This window comes from Bos grunniens, chromosome 1 (assembly GCF_055505025.1).
Source record: "Bos grunniens cultivar Pamir isolate PY7600 chromosome 1, Bosgru_T2T1.0, whole genome shotgun sequence".
NCBI lineage: Eukaryota > Metazoa > Chordata > Mammalia > Artiodactyla > Bovidae > Bos > Bos grunniens.
The window spans coordinates 48,357,878-48,375,413 of record NC_141165.1 but is presented as its reverse complement, the minus strand read 5'-3'; the positions used below and the strand labels follow the sequence as shown (position 1 = coordinate 48,375,413).

At 35.9% G+C, this 17,536-nt stretch overlaps 1 protein-coding gene across 3 annotated transcripts in view; it reads right to left on the bottom strand.

Annotated features, from left to right (window-relative positions):
• RSRC1 (arginine and serine rich coiled-coil 1) overlaps positions 1-17,536 on the bottom strand; it is a 440,840-nt gene that overhangs the window by 160,143 nt on the left and 263,161 nt on the right. The window contains exon 7 of one of the 3 annotated variants that reach the window (XM_086392044.1): positions 775-1,571. The exons of the other annotated variants lie outside the window; for them this stretch is intronic. Coding sequence (XP_086248170.1) covers positions 1,408-1,571 — 164 coding nt within the window. The 3' untranslated portion in view covers positions 775-1,407. Of the gene's footprint in view, positions 1-774; positions 1,572-17,536 lie in introns of those variants that run through there. 3 annotated transcript variants of the gene reach the window in all.

Below are 17,536 nucleotides of genomic sequence, written 5' to 3'. Positions count from 1 at the left end.
GGTAGTGGGAAGCCTCATAAAATGGTAGTAAGGGTTAAATTACACGATACATGAAAAGATTCTAGAAATGCCTGAGACATGGTAAACACTTTGACTCCTTTCTAAGTTCATTAAGATATATGCAATTCAAATATGTTTAATATGTACACCATAGGTTAATATATGTAATACTTTATTTTTAAATAGAATCATACTACTGACTTATCCTGAAAATTAATATTTTCAATGAAGATTGTTACCACAGACTCCTCCCAATGACAAATCAGGGTCCCAACCTTTACAATAATAAAATGATTAGGTTGTATGAGCAATGGTGGGAGAGCTACTATAGATTATAGCAGAGGGAAGGCTTCTCTGAGGAAGTAAGAACTTTCTTTCACCATCATAGAAACTAGAAATACAATGCTAGGTCATTTAAATTGTGATAGGCATTGCTAACGCACTGGTAAAATTACTCACTGAATCTAGATAAAATAATTTTTTCATCTCTGTATGTATGTATGTACAAACACACACATACAATCTATATACAAAATAGTATAATTTGAAGATGAAATTGAGATTCAGGCTAATAATGTCACTATTTCACATAGATAGTATATATTCTATGTTATAGCTAGAAGTCAAGTTAAATAATCCCATTATTTTTCTCTTTCCAAATTCTACTATTTTCTAGATTGGGTTACTTTATTTTGATTAGTCTAAACATTATAAAACAAGGTATAATCAAGTTCTAGTGTGATTTTTAACAAATGAAAAGAACTGATTCGGTTGTGGATATTTCTCACTGTTTTATGTCAACTAGCAAATAAATTCTGAGTTAGGCATATTAGAACTACAAAGATTAGAACTTGGAAATAGACAAAATAATATAATGAGTACAGAGCTGGTACACTGTTGTGGGTAAATGCATGAGTATCACTGATCTCCCACTACCACTTGTTAAAGGTTTGACCTTTATAAACCACAATAAGAGGGGGTTAATAATAGTACCTCTTCTATGAGATGAGTGTGCAAATTACATGCATTAATCCAAGTAAAGTGCTCAGTATGATGCCTAGTGTATAGAAAGTAAACAATAAAATTTGGCTACTGTTGCTGTTATTTTATTTGAGCTTTGAAGTAAGTTTGCAGCAATAATGTACATGTAAACTACAGGACAAAGTGTAGGTTTCTACTGTCACGTTCTTGTGTCCTTCTGATATCCTAAGCTCAATTTTCCCGTCCTAGTCATACCTTGTACTGCGGGTTTGCCAGAAGGAGTTTCTGGCTTCATGTTTGTTACTATTGCATGTGTGCAACTAAGAGAATTGTCAGTTCTTTGCTGGAGACACATATTCTGAACTTGTCCTATAACACCATGATATTTAGTTAGGGATGATGTCAGAGCAAAGTGGTGCTTACTACTTAAGACACAGACCTGAAAATATTACAATGTGAACATGTCTCAGACATCTGGCAATTCCAATAGCTCAGTGGCGTCCACTCATTGAAAGGAATGTTCTTTCTCTTAGCATGAACAAGTGTCAGATGCTTATTTCCCTGACTCACAGCGGGGGGAAAAAATTGAACTGAAAAACAAAAACAAGAAAAACAAAAAAAATCACCCTCTTCCCCAAGATGCAGTTTTACAATTAGCATTTCTATTAATTTTTATAATGCAGAACTGGCATTTCCATATCAGACTTGGGTAAAATATTAAATATTTTAAACTATTACCATAGCATAAAATTAAGTATTTTATATGAACATGGATGGTAGCTCAGATGGTAAAAAATCTGCCTGCAATGTAGGAGACTCGGGTTCGATCCCTGGGTTAGGAAGATCCCCTGGAGATGGGAATGGCTACCCATTCCAGTATTCTTGCCTGGAGAATTCCATGGGCAGAGGAGCCTGGTGGGCTATAGTCCATACTGTTGCAAGGAGTTGGATACGACTGAGTGAATAACATTTTCACTAACTAAATGGACAAAGAACTCATATACTATCAGGCATAAAGTAATAAGAAGTTAGTGGTTCTAATATCTACTTCTGTTGATAAGTTTAATAGTGTTTCACAAAGGGTCATGATACCCATGTTAAAACACAATGGTTAACTCTTGCTCCTTAGAAGAAAAGCTATGACCAACCTACACAGCATATTAAAAAGCAGAGACATTACTTTGCTGACAAAGGTCCATCTAGTCAAAGCTATGGTTTTTCCAGTAGTCACGTATGGATGTGAGAGATGAACTATAAAGAAAGCTGAGTGCCAAAGAATTGATGTTTTTGAACTGTGGTGTTGGAGAAGACTCTTGCAAGACCCTTGGACAGCAAAGAGATCCAACCAGTCAATCCTAAAGGAAATCAGTCCTGAATATTCATTGGAAGGACTGAAGCTGAAGCTCCAATACTTTGGTCACCTGATGCGAAGAGCTGACTCGTTGGAAAAGACCCTGATGCTGGGAAAGATTGAAAGGGAAGACAGAGGATGAGATGGCTGTATGGCATCACCGACTCAATGGACATGAGTTTGAGTAAACTCCTGGAGTTGGTGATGGACAGGGAGGCCTGGCGTGCTGAAGTCCATGGGGTCGCAGAGTCGGACACAACTGAACTGACTGAATTCTAATAAATAACTGCTCAGAATACATAGAAGAAGATCCAGCTGGACCAAAACTTTCCTTTTAATCGCAGCTGTAAAGGTTTTTCTTTTTAACTAGTGAATAGAAGCAATGACTGATATCAGACCCACTATATATAAATTTGTAGAATATGGTATATAGGTATTCAGAGTACATTTTAATTAATTTTTATTCTAGAAGGTGAGCTTAGTCACTCTCCATGCAGCTTTTTGCCATCTTCAACCTAAGGGACCCTTTCACAGTACTGTTTGCTTCAGTTAAAAGAATTAGTAGATATTACTTTACTAAGGAAACTTGAAGGTTCTCTAGATGAGCAAATCAGGAAAGCAGCACCTCTTTCAGAATTCTGGCATGTAAGGCTTATTTCTAAGTGTGTTTTATATTATAAATGATTCCTAATTCACATTTTATTTATAATTCTATGGATTTGTCTTCAGTGACCTGCTAAAACTATCTAAAACTAGTATCACTGAAATGTCAAAGCTTCATTTTGACTCATCTTACCTGCAAAATATCTTTTAATTAAGCCAAAGTGCCACTCTTCTTATTTTTCTTGCTTCTTCCTGGCTATGGATTAGGCCTGGGCACATGCAGATTTCCTACACTGACAACTATTCCCTTACTGGTCCCAAAGTTACCCAATTTTAAGTTTTCATTTGTCAGTTATAAAATCCCTGAGATCCTAGAGACAGCTCTTCACAAAGGAAGACTTAATTTCAGCTAGCAGAAAATATATAAACAAAAGGGAGCCAAGTACTTCAAGAAAAAGGTTCTTATTCTTCTTCACATTTTCGATTTTAGTACAAGTTGAAGTACAGAAAGCCTAGGATATCTTTTATTTCTCCTGGCATTTTGTATATATTTTCTGCATGATACATTCAACTCCTCATGAAGAATGGTCCCCTGCTACAAGCTCTGAGGTGAGAAAAAACACAAGGCCAGAAAGAGATTAAGACATGGTTCTTCTATGTCAATTTCATGAACCCCAATTATAACTCACTATATTCAACTAACATGGGCTCCAAAAATCGCTGCAGAAGGTGACTGCAGTCATGAAATTAAAAGATGCTTACTGTTTGCGAGTAAAGCTATGACAAACCTAGGCAGCATATTAAAAAGCAGAGACATTACTGCTGACAAAGGTCCATACAGCCAAAACCATGTTTTTTCCAGTAGTCATGCACGGATGTGAGAGTTGGACCATAAAGAAGGCTGAGTGCCAAAGAACTGATGCTTTCAAACTGTCATGCTGGAGAAAACTCTTGAGAGTCCCGGCGACAGCAAAGCTATCAAATCAGTCAATCCTAAAGGAAATCAATCCTGACTATTCATTGGAAGGACTGATGCTGAAGCTCCAATACTCTGGCCACCTGATGCGAAGAGCCAACTCATTAGAAAAGACCCTCATACTGGGAAAGATTGAGGGCAAGAGGAGAAGGGAGTGATAGAAGATGAGATGGCCAGATGGCATACTGACTCAATGGACATGAGTTTGAGCAAACTCTGGGAGATAGTGAAGGACAGAGAAGCCTGGTGGCTGCAGTTCATAGGGTTGCAGAGTTGGATGTGACTTAGCACCTAAACAACAACAAACAACAACATAATGCCAAACTACTAAAAAGACGGGTGGAACAGAATTCAAGGAATAATTGCTTAAAATGTACAAAAGGACAAAAAAAAAATTAAAAAAGATATAGCCCCTCTTAAGGATAGAGAGATGGGGACAGAGAATAAAAAACAATTCTAAAAAATAAATATAGCACTGATATTACTGCAGAGTATATTATAAACTTATAACATTAATAATTTATTATTTCTATCTCATGTAATAATAACAACCCTTTACATAGCTATACAGAGGAGGTATGCAACTGTAATTTGCATTTCAAAGATAGATTTCTACTATTACACAAAAAAATTTACCAATTTTGAAGAATTATTGGATATATTTAATACTTCAAGCAAAACAAAAAGAATGAGTCATTTATTAAGTATTCCTGAATATTCAGTAGCCTGTGTTTATTTTTTAAGACAGTGGTGTTATACAGGCATCAAAATTACAATGGCCACAAACCCACTCATCAATAAATTTCACTTGCAGGAAAAACATTTTAATAAATTAAAATCAGAATTTTTTTTTTTTTTTTGATGAATAGTACTCATGACTGACTTTTAATAATCCTCTCTATCTCTCAGTTTCCTTACCTGTACTCTGGGCACAATAATGTTGTTCTATTTACTTCACAAGATTATTGAAAGGTAAATTATATGAGTTGTTAGTACAATGCATAGTAAATTTTAAGTGCTGAATAAAATAGCTACTACAAAAATGCATACTTGTTAATACTATCATTACACAGGTTATAAATTATAAATTTGACATTGTTTTGGCTTGCTATTTTAAGACATTTTTTATTGCTATATGAAAATTGTCACGCATGCACTGCCTCAACACAGACACTTGCTCTTACTCCAACTTTCTTGGTTGTCCACTTCTCCCATTGGTTGTCCACTCTCCCTGGTCCCATGGACCAGGCCTGAGCCAAGACCACCAGCATGGACTAAATGTGCTTGGTAAACCTGGCTCTGGCCAGGCTCCACTTTATTGGATTCCTTTTTATAGCTTTACATTTAATATGCTTCCATGAAAGGTCTCTAGTATAGTATTCCCTTATTGGCCAAGTTAATCATCTTGCCCTGGGCAGATTAAGGGCACTTAATTTGGCCTGTCCAACACTCTCTCAACTGTCACATCATGGAAGGTTTCAAAGATAGGTAAATCTCTTTATCACCCAATAGCCACTTCTCTGAGTTAAGACATAGCAAGACTACTATTCAAATTTGTTATCTGAAGAAATTTTGCCTAAGTGAATTTAGTCAGATTGGATCAAGATTTTTTCCCATAAAGAAACAAATGAAGGTCTAGAACTGTGTGGTTCACAGTTGGTGCAGTTACTGTCCCTATACAGCACTTTGGAAATTTGTGATGATGTTTTTATTTACTTTCTATTTTTTTTTTTCAGCACTGAACGAGCACCAAGTTTCATTTAAATTTCGCCATTATTTTCTTCTGAGGTGTGGGGTCAACTCCAGCTATCAGTAAACTAGAATCAGTGCCTGATTCAGTACCTAGTTATTTGAAATTAAGACTCCTGAAACTTCCTGTTACAGCCACTGCAAGCAAACACCAAACACAAGGCGGGTGACAATCAGATGGTGGGATGAAGGAAATGATCCCTTAGTCCTTCTGGGCTTTGCAAAGGAGGATCAAGTCAGCAATTTCCAAATAACCCTGGGGATACAGAATGTATGGTTCAGCACAACTCTTCCTCCTTCAAGGGCCACTTCCTTAAGTGCCTTAATCTACACTGCAGGGATATGCTGCAGATTTTCAATTTCTTCTTTGTACTCTCCCTTCAAGTGTAAAATAGCAGCCTGGTATTCTTCTTAAAGTACTTCAATCCCAGTTTTTCTTCTGTGTCTTGTTTTTGAGAGTGGCCAGACTGCTAGGAGTCGGCCAAGAGTTCTATCATCCTGCTCAGTGAGGTTGTGGTCAGGCTTCTTCCTGAACAGCATCTTCCATCTATCTGCTCATTTTCCACATCTTCAAAATGGAGTTATGAGGTCAAATCAAAGACAAAGCCAGAGACTTCCTCTGGCATCTCCTTTGATTTCAGTTTTGTGGCACTTCCTTTGCCTTCTTGGTGTGGCCTCTGATGATGTTCAAATGGCATTAAGTAGGCACAGGTTAAGGATTCTAGAGTTCCTACACTGCTCTAGAAGGAATTATCCCACGTCCCACATGACTTTTGAATGCCCTATCAGACATACATGTAGGTGAAATTCTTTTTTTTTTTAAATAAAATTATTTGAACTTGGATCTGATTATATATAAACAAAAAGTTGGGTTTGTTTGATATGGTTTAACTCATGCTGAATCTTCCATGATGCATCTATTGAGATCGAAAGAATATTATGCTTTTCTTTGTTCAAAACTTTACTGAGTCTCATTGTACACCATTTCCGACTACTTGCCAAAGGCAGTGTCACATATGGCAGGAGTTGCCATGATATGATATGTATATTAAACTCCATTTATAGGTATGCCATTCTTTTATGTATGAGTGTGTACATACATATATGTGTGTATATATAATGTACATCTATATGTATGAACATGTGCAACCTATTTTAAAATGTTAAATACAAAGAAAAAGCTTTCAATATTTAGTTGAATTTCTGAAATTGGGTTTTATAGTTTTCTCCACAATCTAACAGTTATCAGTGTACTTTTATGCTCCAAACATTTTTTTCTAATGGAGCATCAGACTGTTAAATTAAAACATTACAAAGACATACTAATATTTCACACTAATGTTCACCTGAACACTCTGCTCTTCCATTTCCCCATGTTTTTAATTTCCAATCTCATGAAAATTATTAAATACAAACTTATCTATTATATGCACTTGCTATAAATGACTTCTTTATGTGTTCTATCATAGTTGTACCCAAGTTGTAAACAAATTGAAATACTTTATTATAAATTAGTTTCCTTTTATGTCTCCCTTATATTAGTGAGGAAATTATATTGATTTTTAAGAATTGTGTGTGAAGGTAAGTTATATTCTCTATAAACTTTATTTCAGGGAAGAAATGGGGGTACTACTGAATATTTGTCATAAAAGAGACCAGTATATCTTACAGAGTTGAGAACCATGGACATCGAAAGGAGTTATACTAACCTCCTTTCCCATTCTTAAGTTAATAATCACTCAGCACATTAAGTCTTTGTTCATTGCAGGAAATATATAAAAGCCTGGGTTTCTAACTGTGTAACACTGGCAAAGTTACTTTATTTCTGTTTCCTCATCTGTAAAATGGGGATAATAATAGCCATTCATAGGGTTGATTTCAAGGTTAAATGAATATATATATAAAATATCTACAAAAAGTGCTTGGCATATAACTGTTCAACAAGGATTAGGTATTATTTTTGTTGTTATATTCTAGACCTAGAACATTCCTTTTTTGCTTTCTTGATTAAAAAAAAAAAAACACTCATGAATGAAGACACTGATCAGTGGGAAAAGATGTAGGAAATGCAGACATGGCTTCTTTTCCTAAAGAAGTGAGAACTTTAGAAAAGCATACAATTGGTGGAAGAGTGATATACATTTCTGATCAATATGGAAATCTGTACTGGATGAAATGTTTAGGAAATTATGGGGGTAGGGGGCAACATCATCCTTTAATACCAATATATCAGTACTTGGATTTATTCTTCTCTGAGTTCCCCAGTTACAACTTATCATTCTTAATATAACACTTTGTCCTTACCCATAATTTGTACTATAACTCTGGCTTGTAAAATAGTTTCATCTATATCTGTTCCTTCAATTGGGCTATAAACTTCAAGGGTAAGAATCATATTGAAGACAAATTTTGTTTCCCATGAAAGTGAAGTAGCTCAGTCGTGTCCGACTCTTTGCAACCCCGTGGACTGTAGTCTACCAGACTCCTCCCTCCATGGGATTCTCCAGGCAAGAATACTGGAGTGGGTTGCCACTTCCTTAAATATATCTACATGTATTACTGGGTCTTATGTATATTGTTGCTTTTAATCAATGAGACTGACAAGTCTGCTAACTTCTCTAAGTTTCATTTCCTCACGTTTAAAAATGGGAATATTAACATTTGAACTCCTATTTCCTTCCTTCTACTTTTTTTTTTTTTGGCAGTATGGTGTGGCTTGCGGGATGTCAGTTTCCTGACCAGGAATGGAATCCAGGTCCTGGCATTGAATGATGTAATCCTAACCCATTAGGCCACCACGGAACTTCCTGTGCACTCCTTATTTCTTAATAGTACGGGAGAAACGTGAAACAATATAAGGGATGATGTTTTGCAAACTTAACAGAATTCATAAATGTAGAGTGGCAGTACAGCTAACAAATTGATGATTATTTTTCCACAAGTATGTTACACTTATTACATTGTTTAGAGTGATTTTATCTTGTCCAGAAATAATTTTTTAAAATAAAACAATTTATTTCCAATTTTAATGAAAACCAAAGAGAAAATGAATATATGCAAAAATATTATTTTATGTTAATGTTTAATAAAATATATCTATTTGAATAAGTAAAGGAACCTCCTCAGCAGTCAGCTAATGTCTGACAAAGTTTAACGAACTGGAATACTATGCTAGTTATTTTTTCACTAATGACTTCATACTTATTTGATACTTCAAGCACATTAAACAAAGTTTCTTAGCCTGCCAAAATGATAGATTATACTGCTGCACATCATTTTTTTTATCATCATGGCTGTTTCAACGTGTGAGTGTGTGTGTGCGTACCTGTGAGAATTAGTACCTTTGAGATGTCTTAAGAACCTTTAGTGATGACATACACTCATCTGATTTTGAAAAAGCTCACTTCACAAATTAGCCAATGTATCAAAAACAAGATTTTTTTAAAAATATACATTTTTAAGATGCAAAAGGCAATAATGCTCCTTGGCCCTCCAACTAAATCCTTATCTGTACCTTGGTCACATGCTAAAAGGCTTTCTTGACATTTCAAATGGAATTAGAATATATGCAATACATATAAATTTGTTCTATAATTGAAAACAGTTTTCTCCCTCACTTCATAATAGCTTAAATTATTAACAAAGATATTAAGGCACCCTATCCAGTGACAAACTATGGAATTTTAAATGCAAACACTGTAGATGAATGTGGTATAGATGATTTATCTTTATAAGTTGTAGTTGGCTTAAAACATATGTGTATTTTTGATAAGCCAAAGGAGCTAACTACCTTAGGACTGTTATTACTATTGTTTGATCTGTGGGCTGTTTTCGATTTCTTACCAAGCAAACAGTATTAACTTGATCATGAAAATGGAAAGTGTCCGTTGCTCAGTTGTGTCTGACTTTGCAACCCCACGACTGTAGCCCGCAACGCTCCTCTGTACATGGGATCCTCCAGGCTAGAATACTGGAGTGAGTTGCCTTTCTCTTCTTCAGGGGATCTTCCCCACCCAGGGATCAAACCTGGGTCTCCTGCGTTACAAGCATATTCTCTACCATCTGAGCCACCAAGGAAGCCCAACTTGATTATACAGGTCCTTTTAAAGTTTCCAAATCACTTGATCTGTATTCCAGGTCAAAAGCTGGAATGGTCCAGAACCCAGTGTCATAGAAAAGACCCAAATGGAGGTGGGAATCTTCTCTAACTGGACAATTTTATAACTGAATGTGATTAAATAGTGCTATTTAAATATATATAAATATATGCTATAAAATAGCTGAGTGCCGAAGAATTGATGCTTTTGAACTGTGGTGTTGGAGAAGACTCTTGAGAGTCCCTTGGACTGCAAGGAGATCCAACCAGTCCATCCTAAAGGAGATCAGTCCTGGGTGTTCATTGGAAGGACTGACTGATGTTGAAGCTGAAACTCCAATACTTTGGCCACCTGATGCGAAGAGCTGACTCATTGGAAAAGACCCTGATGCTGGGAAAGATTGCAGGCAGGAGGAGAAGGGGACAACAGAGGCTGAGATGGTTGGATGGCATCACCGACTTGATGGACATGTGTTTCGGTGGACTCCGGGAGTTGGTGATGGACAGGGAGGCCTAGTGTGTTGCGATTCATGGGGTTGCAAAGAGTTGGACATGACTGAGTGACTGAACTGAACTGAACTGAAATAGTGCTAATTACCTATAGTACTCAGATAATGAGAAAGGTATATCAGAAATAATCCTGCTACTTTTAATGAGACATATAAAGAAACAGATATTTTCCTAATTGGATTTGGATTATAATTCAGTTGATATATTATAGGTTATCCTTAACAGTTAATCTTAGAAATTATAGAAATAATATACAAGAAAATTTTGGTTACTTCTAAAAATCTTTTATAAATATATATAATAGTATATATACAATGTATAACAATCACAGTTCACTTTATGTGCTCCAAAAGAAATACTGAACTGGGGTGAAATACAGAAAGTTAAAAGAAAAATGAGCCCAAATTTTCTTTTTCAAAGACTTCTGTTATTCAACCAATTTAATCTCAGTATAATCTTAGATACGAAATTCCCACATTATTTCTTTTTCTGACACTATTTTTAGAGAGAGCACTGTAATTTATGATTTTATCTTATCCCAATGCTATAAATATAACAATAGATTCTTTCAGTCTACCTTGCAGCCACAACTTATCGTTTCTGCATACCTTCTCAATGTCGGTGTGAAACTAAACCAAACACTATTTTTTTAAATGGAAAAGTCACTGACAAGTGTAATTTCATATGTGAGTTTGAGTTAATTGTATATTCATATAAACCAAGAAATAACATGTACATCACATGGTTTTTTCATCGAATGAAATACTTCCTAGCTCACTACTATTTGTTCAAAACATTCATTTTATTTTCATGTATTACTATCGGCAATAAAGTCATTCCTTTTTGTGACCTCCTTATGATAGGTATATGAATACTATCTTTTTTTGTGTGTTTGGGTGTGCATGGTCTTTGGATAGCTACATAAAAATGATCAAACAGGAAACTTAAGAAAAGGTAATTTTCAAATAAGTGACTATCTCAGAGTTTTTATCATAAATATACACATGTTTCAAATACTCAGACAAAAGGAAGTATTCTTTCACAGTATGATGGGGGTTCCCAATCAGTGGGAAGAGGAAGTATCTCTTCGTTTCTCCTTTTTAATCCTACATTATACAGATAAAGAAAGAAAGGTCTGGGTTAATTAAATGACTAAGCTATAACAACAGTGAATATTTAGAAAAACTGGGTTAGTTCCATTCAGGAAAAAGTATAGAAGATTTGTAATCCAAATCCCAATTTCTATAATATTTATATAGTTAAGGAAAGAAAAAGTTTGTGATTGATAACTCCCCAGTTATAAAATGTTGTGATGATATTCTATCTACTAAAAATTTTAATTACTTAGTTACTTCTTTTAAGACTAGAACACTGAGAAATTAATGAGAGCAGAACAAGAAAGTCACTTAAATAACCACAGTATTTTTCTAATCTGTAAATGGACTTAAAATGTCTTTATGTTTTGTTTTCAGACACTTAGTCTCAAGACCATTTTAATAGGTAGATATTTATAATGCAAAATTGATGTCCTATGAATTAAGTGCACAATTCCTACTCCTGTCCCATAAAACAAATGGAAGGACATACAAGGGATTCACCCTGCCACTACTATCAACAAGACTCAATAATATACTCAACATAAACCTATCTCTTCTGTCTTATTGATTTTTAAAATCACACTCAGCCTACACATTCACTTTTTTCTTTAGAAGATGATGTCAACATATACAGCTGATAAAATGTACTAAGAAGCACTTTATAGTCTATAAATATGACCTATAGATAAATATTTGTAGGTGACTACAATCCCAGTTTTCAGTAATTTAATTTTTCTGTAATATTTCTAAGTATTACAACATTTCTACTTTTCTTGGTATTATAGTTTTCCCACTATTTTTAAAAATCTGAAATGTGATTCAAGTTTTGAGATATTTTCAGAAAGTCATGTTTTCCACTGAAGTCCAATAACAAAACGTAATTTGGCCACAACCAAAACTTTCTCCCATCTTAAAATCCTTTTAAGGTATTAATAAGTTTCATTTCCCAGTTTTTAGGTTATTGTGTTACTAGTGAGGTAGAGTAGTATGAATTTCCTCCAGAGCCAGTGGCTCCCCTTTATTTCCAGAGGCTTCTGAAAATGTCATCTTGGAATTGAAGGGGTGACTTGGGCTTCCTAGGAAAAATGGTAATAAGAGATGTGTTGAGGGTATCTCATAAGCTTGAGCTACCATAACAACATACCACAGACTGGGTGGCTTAAATAAGTTATTTTCTCAGAGTTATGGATACCAGAAGTCCAAGATCAGGGTGCCAGCATCAAGGTTTCGATTTCTGATGTGAGCTCTCTTCCTGCCTTGCAAATAGCCACCTTCTCACTTTGTCCTCACATGGAGGGCTGGAGTTGGGGGTCAGAGAAGAGCAAGTTCTCTGATATCTCTTCTTGTAAGAGCACTAATCCCATCGTGAGGGTCCCAACCTTATTACTTCATCTAAACCTAATTATCCCCCAAAAGATGCCACCTCCAAATACCATTGCTTTGGGGGTTAGGATTTCACTGTATGAATTGAGGGAAACAAATTCAGTCCACAGCAAAGGGCTGAAGGGAGACAAGCACAGGCTGCAGGCCTGATTCTAGCCCTTCCCTGGATCCTGTCCATTTTCCACAGCATCCCTCCCTTTCTGGGTCAAATCCACTTTCTTAGGGTTGACCCCTCTTTCCAGATATTTTATTTTAACCAGGACATCCTCCCTCAATTATTCCACAGGGAAGAGACAAACTAGAAAAACCAAGAAATGTCATTCAACCAGTCCTGGTCCTTCCTCAGGTGAAATGCATCTGAAGACAAATTAGAAATGAAAATATTTCATTTGAAGAAGAAATATCACTATTAATACTGGTATTCCAGAACTATACAAAATAGCAATGCATATATTGTTAATGTCATCTTGTTCTACTACTCAACTACCATCTTTGTGCTACATTATTAACTATAGACACAAAGTAGGCATTAAACAAGTGTTAGCTCATGCTCCTCTCTCTTCCCCTCCCTTATATTCTGCTTCATTCCTTCATCCTACTTTGTCAAAGAGGCTCTTTGGAAATGCTTTCTGTGGAGCCAAAATCTTGGTAGTATTAAGTACTTATCTATTGTTATTAATTCCTCTATATCTAGAAAACTGTATGAGCTCTGCAATGCATTCCAAACTAAACACAAGTCAATTTTCATGCATGTACTTAAAAATATATATCTAGACCTCCTAAGAGATGAGTTAAAAACTTGATAAGAATAAATAGGTTTTGTACAGAATATGGCAAAGGTGATGGGATGCCAGTGCCATGATTATACTGTATTATATAAGATTCCATCTAAGTAACCCTGAATGAAAAAAAATTTTATTCAAGCAACAAAGGTTTACTGTATAGCACAGGGAACTACAGTCAATATCTTGTAATAACATATAATGGAAAATAATTTCAAAAATAACATACATGTGTATGTACAACTGAGTCACCTTGCTATGCACCCAAATAAAACATTGTAAGTCAACTACACATCAATAAAATATATATATTAAGAAAAAAAAATCTGTTACTTGTTAAAGAAATAAGCTGCCGTGATGTAAAGAATCATGTGGCAAAGAACTGTGGGTTACACCCATTTGCTGAGGGCAGCCCCCAGCTGAGATTCAGCAAGAGAATGGGGACCTTAGTTATGCGGCTACAAGGAAATTAATTCCGCTAACAATCTGAATGAGCGTGGAAGCAGATTCTTTTTTACTCCAGCCTCCAGATGGGGATGCAACCTGGTCAACACCCTGATTTGCAGCTTTGTGAGATGAAACAGAAGATCTAGCTAAACCCTGCACAGACTTCTGACCTGTGGGAAATGTGAGATATAAAATGTGTGCTGATTAAAGCTACAGAATTTAACACACTACTGTCTCTCTAGATATGATAATTTATAACTATGGGCTTATATGAGCTTCAGTGGGCTCACAAATGTTTACCTAGTCCACCTTCACAAGAATGGTGCCTCTTTGAACTACAAACCAGGAAAGAAAGATAGCGCTAAGTCATGTCCAACTCTTGCGATCCCATCAACTGTAGCCTGCCAGGCTCCTCTGTCCACGGGATACTCCAGGCAAGAATACTGGAGTGGGTTGCCATTTCCTTCTCCAGGGAAACTTCCGACCCAAGAACTGAACCCAGAACCTATGCCTAGTACTCATCCAACTAGGAATCTAACTCTAAGAAAATAAGGCAGAGAAAAACCAAGAGTTCCCTGTTTTATATGCCAAAACTCACATGCTAGTTTCCTGCATGCAGCAGAGAACTTTGGTATGTACAACTAACACCAGAGCTACCTACATTCTTCAGAGGATACCCTATTCTCTATCTGTTTTAGGCACCATTGTGAGAATACAGCCAGAGAAAACCAAAATCCTTCCATGGGATCCCATGGAGCAGGAGTCCCCAACTCTGGGATCTGATCTAATACCTGATGATCCAAAGTGGAGCTGATGCAATGGCAACAGAAATGAAGTGCACAATAAATGTAATGCACCTGAATCATCCTGAAACCATCGCCGCTCCCCTCCCACCCCTGTGCATGGAAAAACTGTCTTCTAGGAAACTGGTCCCTGGTGCCAAAAGGCTGGGGACCCCGGTACAGAGCATGAATAGAAGAGAAGCAATGGTGCTACCTCCAGAAAGCACTTGCAGTCCTGTCAAGTCAGGTATAGGAGTCAGGTGAGGTGTCAGCTACCCAAGCAACAAGTCTAGGGTGGAGGGGGATGTGGATTTGGAAGTAAATACCGAACTAATGGACCAGTGTGTGGAAGAAATTAGGTGTCAGACACACATTTCAAGTCTAAAAAAAATAAAAATCAAGTCTTAAAAAAAAAGGAATATAGGCTTTGGAATCAGACTGCCTAAGTCTGACTTAAAGTGGTCCGTGTGACTTTGGGGAAGTTACAACATTTCTCTAAGCATCAGATTGTTTTACCTGTAAAATCAGGATACAATAGTGCCTCTCTTACAGAGCTGTCATTATGATTAAGTGCTATTATACCTGAATAGCACTTAATATAATGCTTTTCACAGTGTGAACACTCAATACCTGCTAGTCTTATGAAAGTCCCTTAAGGTAATCCAAAGTAATGATTTTTGTTTGTACTGATGAGAATAAATGGGACTAATAAAGTGTATATTCCTCTGCCACCCAAAAATATCCTAAGAGGTGGGAAAATGTAACTGTCAGAATTTCTTGCTCAGTCTCCTTGTTTGGAAATTATAATAAGTTATATACCTCTATCAGAGAATAGAATCTAGCATCTTAATTTCCAAAATGAGGTAAGAAGGTTGTGTTTCACTCACCACAGAACCTCTAACAAGTGAAGGAAATGCTAACTTGGTGTAACCCAGGTGCAGCCTCACATCTTGGCAATGGGCTGCAAACAACTCTTCTATGTCTTCTCTTTTCTTCAAATGAACCATCAACTCAGAGGTCCCTAACATTATAAGAGGGCTAATTTCCTTCATTTTGAGGAAAAAATCATGGATCACCACAGTTTGCATGGTAAAAAGAAAATCAGGGAGAGTCTTTCAGAATCCTTTTTTTCTCCACTGTTGTCATCATGTTGCTTCCATCTTCCCTACTTTAAGAGGCATATGAGTCAATGTACTCTATGACAAAGACTATAAACCCAAAGACTATTTACCCTACCAGGCTTGTAAATTCTGCTAATCAGATGGATTCTGATAAAGCCAATGATTTAAACTTTTAAAACCTATTCCTTACCCCAACCTCAATTAAACAACAAAAATTTGGCCATATTTGAGATTCTTGCATGTGTGCGTGCCCGACTCTTTGGGCCCCATGGATTGTAGGCCACCAGGCTCCTCTGTCCATGGGAATTCTCCAGGCAAGAATACTGGAGTGGATTGCCATTTCCTTCTCCAGGAGATCTTCCTGACGCAGGGATTGAGCCCTCTCTCTTGAATCGCCTGCATTGGTAGGTGGGTTATTTGCCAGCTGAGCCACCAGGGTCAGTTTCTGTGTAACAACAGTGTGTTGGTCATACAACACAGTCTCAAGCAGGTATCTCACCATAAGGCCCAAGTTAACAGTGGTTCGGTTGTCCTGGTCTTTCATTAAAATGCTTTTTTTAACATGAAATTCTTGTTTTAACTTTATAAGATGTTGGTTAAACAGGGATTTGCTTTACTGACAAAACTAAAATGTAGAATTAAATAAGTAAGGATTATATAAATTTTAAAATAAATATTTAAAATCATTAAAACTTACTTTAAGTAAAATGTTAAAAATTCGTATGTTATACTTTTCCTATTTTCTTTCTTAAGAAATAAACTCTACTTAAAAAAAATCTGAATAACAGCTTAATACCTTGAAAGAGAAAGATGAGGTCCACAAAGTTAGAAGATAATGAGTTGTTCCAAAGAAATATTTTTCTGAAAGCCTTCTGAGGCAAAAATATATAATTCTTTAAAATATTATCCACTCAATACCTTGTAATCACCTCTAAATCTAATGGGACATAAGCGCATTTCATCAGAGATGAAATTCTTCAATGACTGCTAAAATGAGAATCAAAAAATTATTATAATCTAGTAGTTTGGCTTGCAGCAAGCATTAATCAGAAGTCATAATAAATCCACATGCTTCTTTAGACAGCACATTAGTCAAACAGTTTTCTATGATAACGACATTGACTAATGGGCTCTGAGTTAGAAGGGTCAATCATAAACTCATCAAATGCTTCATTTAATTTCTTAATTTGGACAAACACAATTTGTTTATGGGAAAGATATCAGGTGTTCGTGAATGAATAATGGCTATGAAACCAAACTCCATTAATCAGCTCATGATTACAAATGACTTAGAGATTGTTTATTCTAATTTCATTCATTTGGGTCAACAAAGAAAACATGAGCAAATGAAACCATTTGGAAAAAAATGGCACACTTATTTCTCCATATTTAATAAGGCAATGATAAATATTCTTTCAATAACTATATCAAAAGGACTTTATTACTCAGGTTGATACCATTTCTTTTTCAACTGAGTTGTTAATGCCTATGATTTATAAGGATAGGTAAGAAAAAACAAAACACAAAAAAACAAAGTAACACACTATTCAGTGCTACTAAAGTTCCACTCATTTTTTTTTTTTTAAGTTCCACTCATTTTATAAGACTTCTTTCTGATTCCCTAAGTAGGTAGGTACTCCCATGTTTCCACTGCACTT